We start from the raw sequence: 9,637 nt of genomic DNA on the forward strand, positions 1-9,637 counted from the left end.
GTTTGTATATGAAATATTATCCATATATATTATATCTAAACTATTAAAGCATGCTTAAACCCCACAAATACGCAACAAATCGAAGTAATTATTATTTCAATGTTCGTTCAAAACTCAATCAACAACAATGCCTTGCAAATTGCTAAAAAAGAAACGACACACATAGAATATTTCAGAAATTTTAATTGTGTGATACGAATTTGTTTATTTGAATCATACTGATATTTCAGAAATTTTTAGGATTGGGGATTGAAATACTGACTTTATTTCATAAACTTTTATTTATTACAATGAGATTTAAAAAAAAAAAAGCAGGTGGTTCGTGCAACAAGCATATAATACTAATATACAGTGATCTTTAATTCTTTATATCACTTATGATATTCATATGTCAATGGAATGGGATTAACAAGCAGTGATAAGACACGATCTTTAGTTTCATGGTCTGAATACCGAACCCATCTCCGTATTGGTACATGCATTGAGCCATCCTGGCGACGTTCAGTGCAATTTCAATAAAAACAGTGTCGGACAAGTGAGGATTTTCTAGTCTTTTCTTGTTCATCTTCATCCTTGTACTGTAATCATTTCTCGAGTTGTTTCACGAGCGTCCTTTTCAGATGCTCTTTTTCGTGCATGTAACATTGAATATTTAGTAACATCCCCTCTTTTTAACTCGTCCTAAATCGAGAAAACAGAAAAAAGAAAAAGTCATTGATTAAATCAAGAATAATTGAAAACTATAACTAAAATCAATTAGAGATTGGGTGTGTTGCTTACAGATGATGTTCCCAAGTCATCTGCAAGTCGTAAAATCTTGATGACCAACGAATTATGTTGTTATATTCTTCCAAGCATTCCAACGCCTCCTTTGTAATTGATTTGTAATGAAAAAATAGCGTGTACTAAATCACAGGACCTGATATAGAAACCCATCATCTCAATGTATTCTGCAAGTGTTGGATGTATCCGCTGTGGTACCACTTGCCTCCAACAAATAGATTTACATATTCTCCCACTGGTGTAATTTAATGTTAATATATTTAATTATAATGAAAATTTATGTAAATATTCTGCAAAAATTAATTAAATTACCGCTTTCTTTAGGTAAGGAATAATATCAACTCCGTGTGCTTTGAGAGCATCTAAAGCCATTTCGTTTATGGTAGTGTGGAGAACTAAAAAACAAATCTTCATATACTCCGGAAGTTGCTCCATTGCATTGACGTCCCATCTAAATTACAGTGCAAAATTGAAATTATTTCATGTAGAAATAGCAGACTGCAGGGAGTTAAATATGTATTAAAACTACCCATCACCACCAACCTCTCAACAACGTTGGTAAAGACTCAAGTTCATTCAAGGTACCATAAACGTCATAGACATCATCAATGGTCGTAACGAAAGCATTGACCTTTGGGCCATTCTCCTAAAATATCCAAACTCAGGTTTGAACATGAATCCCACAGTCCATAAGAATTCTCCACCAGTCTGTCCCTTGCAAAGCTTAACTTCTCCGCAAGACCTGTATTTCCCCACCACCTTCATAAGAAGAAGCATTCTTAATTATATCTGTCTAAATACATCAACTCATATAAGATCAGACAAATTATTCTATCTAGTCTCAAATCAACTAATATACACCTCTGAATTAGCTTGCCTCGTAGCTCTTAACGTACCTTGATGAATATTTTAGATCATCTTGGTGCGTTGCTTGTACCATGTCGAAATCCAGTTTAGCAAGCTCAAGCACGGCATTGTTCATGTCAGGTCTTCTCTCATATACATCTATGAACCACCTTGCCTCCAATCTTAGCATCCTCCAATTCAGTGGAAGCTCCAATGCATGGCTCACTAGAGTGGAGAGATATTGATCTTTGTTATCTTTCACATATGCCTTAAGGTATGAGGTCGTGAGACTTCTAATATCATGGAAGATCGCATTCTCTCCTTCTTTTAAAAGAAATGCAGCTTCATACAAAGATAAAATTCCTTTGCAATCATCTTTGAGGCATGACTTGAAGTTTCGCTTCTCATCCCTGAAATTATTGAAAATTTCTGAAAAGAAAAAAAAATCATGACATTATTATTTCCATCACATGATGTTTCCGAGATTTAAAAGAATCAGTGTCTGGCATGATGTTTCCAAGATTTAATATTTGACTATTATTGATTTTTGTTTGTAATGTTTCTTATTTATGCATTTTGAATACCTGCTGATATGTCGTAGCCATGTTGTCTTAAGAGTCTGAATTCAAGAGCTACGGCATATAAACTTTTCTGATTTTGGTTTTTGTTATATATGCTATTCAGAATGCTCTTAATTTCATCCTCAAAGTGATACGATATTCCAAGTCTTTGCAAATCATCAACGAGCTCCAGTTGATGTAAAGGATCGACCACAGTGTCTAGCATCAACCTCACATCGTTTTTTAGTTTTTTCACTCGCTTGGCACATGATTCTCCCTACATGATTAAACTTTGGTCAGGCAACCGCAGTGATTAATTTCATACTACTATAACATTAAAAATTATTAAGCAAATCATAGCAAAATTGCAAACTAATAAGATTTAACACTGTTTAAACCACAGTGCAGAAAATAAATAAAAAAATTAATAGAATTATAATCCTTAGAAAAGATTAAGGACATATACCACATATTCACTCTTCAACGATTGAACATAATCAAAGCTCCAAATGGAAGGTTGGTAATTGGCTGACCGCCTGACAATGGTTTCATCACACATTTTAATGGAAGCCATGCATTGAACTCCACTAGGAAGGACAACATATTTGCTAAACGATGCAATTGAGATGCGATAATTTGTAGGCGGCAATCTGCTGAAAGTAGTAGCAGGGAGTGAAGTGAGGTGGGGAAGAGCCATATTTTGATTTGAAAGGTTTCAAAATCAAATTAAATTTTAATGGTGAAAGTAGATGCAGGATTACTTGTGACTGTGTGGCGCATAAAATATTAAAATGTATAGGTTTGTGGAACAAAGAGCAAGGATGCTGCAAGCACGAAAGCTCAGAAACTATTGTTTATGCACTAATACTAATGCAACTATATCAAACTATGTAACTTTTGTTAAATTCACGAGTGTGTTTGCCAAGGAAAGCAAATATATATATAGAGGGTAAAATGTTACTAGATCTTTCTTAGACGACACGTGATCTCAAAATCTGGGCTTCAGAATTTTGTGTGGTTCTAATTCATTGTAATTTCAATACAAGGGATAAAATGTCAAAGTTTATGGCCGGTTATGTGTTGAAAATCTGATTAATAATGGTAGTACGAGAGATTGATAGCCACATAAGTTAAAGTCAACAGTAAGTTCCTGAAGTAAAAAGCAAACGAACACTCTCAGTATTTTTAGAATAGCATTTTTAGAAAATAAGATGGGATTCTAAGAAATTTTTGATATATTTCTGAATAGCTTTTCTGAAAATATTTAAATTATTTTTAACCTCTTAAGTTTGTTAATTTAATTAAATATCTCTCACAATAAAGTTTATAAATTGATAAAAACACCTCTATATATTGCCAATAGTCAACCACCACCATCCAAAGGTGGTCGAAATCTGCTAGAATGACACACGACTAGTTAGATCTACCCAGTCGTGCGTCGATCTAGCTAGAAACTTCCAAATCTACAGCCACAGATTTGGTCGTTGACAGCCAAATCTGGCCAGATCTAATCATCATTAACGGTCATATTTTGGCTGTCGTTTGGCCATCATCAACGGCCAGATGTGGCCAGAAACGAACGAATTAGCGCACGATCAGCCAAATCCAATCGGTCATGCGTCGTTATGACGCTGGAGGACGACAGTGGCACATCGACGATGGTGGCTACTAGCGGGTGACAATGGCTTGGTTGGGTGGGAGTGTTTTCGTAAATTTTAAAACTTTTATTGAGAGAGATAATTGTAATGTTTTGAGTTGAGTTGAATAAAATAAAAAAGAACTGAGAATATTAAAACAAATGTGTATTAGGATATGATTGAATAAGATAATAGGATAGGATGGTGAAAAAATAGGGAAACAAATGGAGGGATGATATTCTGATAAACAATTCTGAACATGATAGAATATGATTAAATAAAACAAGATAGGATTTTAACATTGTGTTTGGTACATTTATTGAAAACATTTTCTAAAAATATTTAGATTATTTTTTAAACTCCTACATTTGTTAATTTAGCTAAACACCCCCCTTCCCCAGCAATAAAATTATACAAATTAACAAACCCCCACTCACCCAACCGACTACCGGTAGCTAGCCACCACCACAGAACGGTGGCCAACAGTCGTTAGAATAGTGCACAATCAGCTGGATCTTGCTGGTTGTACACCGATCTGACCTTTTTCGGCCAGATCTACACCAGAATTTGACCAGATTTACATTATTTTTTAACCTCCTACATTTGTTAATTTAGCTAAACACCCTCCCCCCCAATAAAAGTTTAAAAATTAATAAAAACACCCCTTTCCACCCAAGTCACTGTCTATCGCCGACCACCACCACCGGACAGCAGCTAATAGTCGTTGGAACAATACATGAATAATTAGATTTGGTTAGTCGTGCGTCGACCTGGCCTTTTTCGACTAAATCTACTCTACGACCATAATCAAGCCGTTCTCCCCCACCCTGGCCGAAATTTTTCAATAGAAAAAAATCTTATTTGATTCGTATTAATTTTCAAACTAATGGTTCCAATAAATAAACAAATACATGTTTTGCTTTTTAATCCAAATATGATAATAAACAAATGATTTAAAAGAGGGAAGCCAAGCGGGGGCTATTATTCCCTAAATGATAATAGACCTAATTAACTTAATAAATGTACTATTAATAGCATAATTAATCAGGTTAAAGCATTACATATAATAATTTTCAAAACAAAACTCATATTCTCATATAACAATTTTCAAAGTTATTCAGGACGTCTCATAAAAAATGTATACATTTACCAATAAATTCCTTACTAATGACTCATTAAAATATATATATATTGTGACCGGTTTTAGGAAAAAGTTTTAATGAGTTTATACTTTATATATCTAACACATAAGTACAATTTTATATTGAACAAATATACTATCGAAACATAATAATTAAAAAAAAAAACCTGCTAGACTATAATTTTGAAAAAAAAAAAAGTAAATTCCCAAGAAATATACATTTCTTTTACCTATTCTGTTTGCTCTTGATATATATATATATATTGAGAATAAATAAATGAAAAAGTTATTGGGCGACAGTGATTGTGTCACAAAAATTAAATGATATATTTTTTAATAAAATAAAATATGTGTTTGTTTTATTATTTTGAGTAGTATTTTTAAAATATTATTGGTAGATAGAGTTGGATGATTATTACGAGGTAAAATTTAAAAATTAACAAAAAAAAAAAACCTTAGATTTACAAATATAACTAAACACTCCAATATATAAAAATTTTGTAAAATGATAAAAACACACCCACCCATTTACAGTGTCAGATTCTACCCACCACCATCAGAATCTGGTGTTACAGCGTAAGATCGATCAGATCTGATCGGTCGTACATTGATCTAGTTTTTTTTAGCCTAATCTATCATGGATCTAATCTTTTTTAGCTAGATTTATTGTGGATCTGACTGGAAAAGATCAGATCGACATATTACCAACCAATTCTGACTGATAATATGCTATTGTGATAGATTCTAGACACCATCAATAATAGTTATAATAGTTATGAGTAAAAAGAGATATTTTTATTAATTTATAAATTTTTTATTGATAATATTTTTATCCATTAATAAATTTATGATTTAAATAATGCGTCTTTGATAGAATAGTGATAAATAACGAAATAAACGTGCATTATTTTTTTTTACACATGTTACGAGACATATCGTAGACGCAACTGTCGTTAGTGCAACTCAATCCTAAAATATTTGGTTGTTTGTAGGGCCCCGGGACACGACAAAGAATTATCTCTCTCTAAGTCAAATCTTAAGAACAATGAAAAATAATACAAGGAATGAGGACGGCAACTGACAAGTCTGAAATTAGGCTAGCAAAGGTCGTGCCATGTGTCACAAAAATTAAATAATATATTTTTAAAAATAATAAAATATATAAGAGTAATCTGCAGTACTTCCCTTATCTTCCGCATCTGACAATTCTCCTCCCCTCACCAGTTTTTCATATAAGTCGGCCTTCCTCTCTAGTGCCATCCTTCACCGCTTTCAACTCACGTTTGTCCCTTCATTTATATACAGTGAAACAAACATTAGTATAAAAGTATACATACATCACTGGAATGAGAAATTAGCATAATCAAAATATCATTTATACAACCCTCGAGGGGTTGGCTGATGATAAAAAAGATTTACTCTCTTCTTTGAATTTTTAGGTTCAAATCTTAAAGTCATCTATCACAATATTATTATTCTAACTTATCTAGTCTTTTAAATTTATAGAGTCTTCAATGAATCTCAAAGATTAATTAGTATGTACACAAACTGGTCTGAACATCTTAAGTACCCAATATATATATATATATATATATATATATACTCTTTAAATAAATTAGGACCAATAAAAAGAACCATGTCTTCTAAAATGTAACTATGCCTCCATGAAGGCTGATCAAGCTGTGAAGAAGAGAGTTTCTAACTTTAGAATACTTTAAGAGGAATAGCAGGGGAGAGCTGTCATTAAATCATTTTTACCATCTTTCTCTATAAAATTTACATCTAACAATCCCCTTTTTAAATAATATATTTTCACTTAATTTATTTAGAAAAATAATTGTAGATAAAAGGCGAACTTGGACTAAAAACATGGGTCAGAGATAATAAATTGGGCTATTTTTAAGTAGGTCCATTGTGACCAGGAAACCCAATAAGAAATATATGGACCGAATCAAGCTTAATTCTCAACTCAACAAAGCATTCAGAAAAGGAATTGAAACAAATTAAACCCTTAAAAAAAACAGCATTATTTCATTCATATATTTAATCATTATATACAAGCTTCATTACAAACTTGATAAATACTCTCATACAAATCATTCCTCTAAACAATCACCTAATGGCCATTAATGCAAGGTACATTGGGCCTGATAAACGTCCAAGTCATAACAAGAGAACATCAATGTTTAAGACACAAAATATGCAAAATACCCATTCATACTTCACGTTTTGATGCATTTCCACCATAGCCGTTTAATAAATAAGCTAATGGGATGGGACATGCATCAAAACGTGGACTATGAAAAACCATGAATCCACATTAACAACGAGATAATAAATTAAGATGAAATGATTTAAGAACCCAACGTTAGCTAGCTAGTCAAACAAATTCCTCAATGCGTTGCGTTTTCCGCATGGTTCTGGCGGCAACACTTTTTCGTTTTCCCTTTGAGTAATAACTTGAATGGAGGAAGGGACTGCATCAACATTATCGCCTAAAATCAGTCCTTGCTTTTGCATATAATCCCATTTGTCTTGTAAGAGATAAAAGAAAGCCAAGAAACAGATCTCAGCCGTGAAAAGTATAGTAAAAATTGTAGTGCTTCTTGAAGTTTTATCATGGTAAGCTTTTAAACCAGTGTAGATGTTGATGATCCCCATAAGAGAAATCACTGTTCCAAATAGCCAATGAAGAAAGTACCATGTACTTCTTCTTATATTTCCTCTGCAAAAAAAGAAAGAGATTATCTGGTAAATTAATTAACATTAATCTAAGTTGGTGAAACATGCAGTACTTACAATATTAGTTTGAATCAAAATGGATATCTTTAATGAATTACCTAGGAGGCCTGAAGAATCCAATCAAGGCTTGCACCCACATGGCTCCATAAAGTGCTAGACCTAACTTTTGGTGATTGTTATCAAACGAATTCTCGAAGTTCTTGATGGACATGACAGCTCCAATTGTCACTAGAACCACTGAAAGTATCTGTAACAGCATTAAAGGAAAATAATAATATATATATATATATATGTGTGTGTGTGTGTGTGTGTGTTGTTGAATAGTTACGAATGACCAATTTCATATGGAACTCTGCTTAGTGCTGACAAAGATAGTTCATGTTGGCATAGATCATCAAACAAAATCTTGAAAATTGACAAACCAAGATTCTGCAGTACTAGATTGAATAAAAACAACATAATCACTCCCTTTTCTTGTTATTCAAGATTAAATGATAGATATGAAATTGGTTTATTTAATTAACTATACTTATAGCAATCAGTTGCAGGCTACTTGAGAAAAAGAAATAGAAAGTTATGGACACTATGATTAAAGTTAAAGTGGTTTCAATGATGCATTACACCACTATCAAGATTTCATATGATTACATCTCTTGTGACTCTAAAGAAGGGTTTAATTTTCTTTCAAGTAAAAATGAATTTCCTAATTTTGCATCATGGAAATAGATTATCCTAGCCAGTTTTGCAGAAGACTAGAAGAGTGAAGAAGTGAGAGTACCTGCAAAATAATATGGAGATAGAAGAACACTTTAGCTTCTCTGCTTCCAATTTCCTTTTTACTGGACATTCTGATAGTTAGTATCCCAACAGGCATTAAGAACCCTATTGAAGTCCACAAGAGAAGACCATGAACTGTAATATTTGATGCCATCTGAGGACTCAACTGCAAATAAATATTAATGTTAACAGACAAAAGTAGGAGAAAGGATGTTGAAACTAAACTGTTGTAAAAGGCAAAATACTTGAACAAAATTTGATTACCTTGTGTATATTTTCTTCTTTACTGATCTTGTGATTTCTGGAAGATTGACTAAACTCTTCATGGGATGAGCATCCAACAAATGGTAAAAGAATAACATAACATGAAGGAAGAATAAAAGATGCTAAAGAATGAAACTTTTGCATTCTTCAATCTCGAAAACAAAATAGGAAGAGCAACACAAACCCAGCAATATATCTATTTTTTTCTCCCGCACTGATCACAGAGAAACACTCAGCTTTTCATATTTTCATCATTCTTTATGTAGTGAGAAAGACCTGTTGGAATACAAATACACTTTATTGGATGGCAAGAAGAACATTCGAGCTTTATAAATTGAGAAAAGATTTATTTATTCTAACACTCCATAAAATGCACCTTCTTTTTGCATAAAGAAGCCAATGTGCTATGATTACCGAATAAAAAAGAAAAGCTACAAGTTACAATCAGTGTTTCCCTTATTCTCTTTGCTAAGATACAATTTTGTATGAGTTGTAGATTTGTGACCACGGAGGTCGTAGTCTTTTTGAAGAGAAATTAAGGACTGTAAAAGGAGTAAACAAAGTGGGAATGAATTATGAATTGCTGATAATCCACAGATTTTTCAACGATGTGGGCTTGACATTGCTAGGCTTTTTGGTTTCATAAAGAGGAATGTGGGATGGCAAAGCCCAAAGGAGTCAAATTTTGAATGAATTAGAAGTTGATGATCATCTTGAAGAAAGTTGATGGCTATATAGTGGGCACTAAGAATTAATAAACTTAAAAATTTATGTATTATACGTGCCCAATACATGTCATCTAGATGTAACCCTTATTTCATATCTAAAACTAAATTCTAATTAATTTCCTCAAACACAAACAGTTAATCAAGTTTGGCACGCTATAG

At 32.7% G+C, this 9,637-nt stretch overlaps 1 protein-coding gene and 1 pseudogene across 1 annotated transcript; both read right to left on the reverse strand.

Annotated features, from left to right (window-relative positions):
- Positions 1 to 371: 371 nt before the first annotated feature.
- Positions 372 to 2,763, reverse strand: LOC116107374 (annotated as a pseudogene).
- A 4,419-nt stretch (positions 2,764 to 7,182) lies between these two features.
- Positions 7,183 to 8,894, reverse strand: LOC116107375 (cytochrome b561 domain-containing protein At4g18260-like). The gene is made up of 4 exons (XM_031393652.1): positions 8,751 to 8,894; positions 8,488 to 8,652; positions 7,808 to 7,956; positions 7,183 to 7,692 (listed from the first exon to the last, which is right to left on the reverse strand). Exons 1-4 carry the CDS (start codon positions 8,892 to 8,894, stop codon positions 7,344 to 7,346), a joined length of 807 nt encoding a protein of 268 aa, XP_031249512.1. The 3' UTR covers positions 7,183 to 7,343.
- Between the last annotated feature and the right edge of the window lie 743 nt (positions 8,895 to 9,637).

Source organism: Pistacia vera, unplaced genomic scaffold (assembly GCF_008641045.1).
Source record: "Pistacia vera cultivar Batoury unplaced genomic scaffold, PisVer_v2 Contig534, whole genome shotgun sequence".
NCBI lineage: Eukaryota > Viridiplantae > Streptophyta > Magnoliopsida > Sapindales > Anacardiaceae > Pistacia > Pistacia vera.

What these genes read in the sequence shown, in the direction of transcription:
- LOC116107375 (XM_031393652.1), bottom strand. Translation starts at nt 8,894, where the DNA reads ATGCAAAAGTTTCATTCTTTAGCATCTTTTATTCTTCCTTCATGTTAT. An exon ending in AAGAAGAAAATATACACAAG is followed by an intron (nt 8,653 to 8,750) that starts GTAATCAAATTT and finishes ATTTATTTGCAG; the next exon opens with TTGAGTCCTCAGATGGCATC. An exon ending in ATCTCCATATTATTTTGCAG is followed by an intron (nt 7,957 to 8,487) that starts GTACTCTCACTT and finishes ATGCTGTTACAG; the next exon opens with ATACTTTCAGTGGTTCTAGT.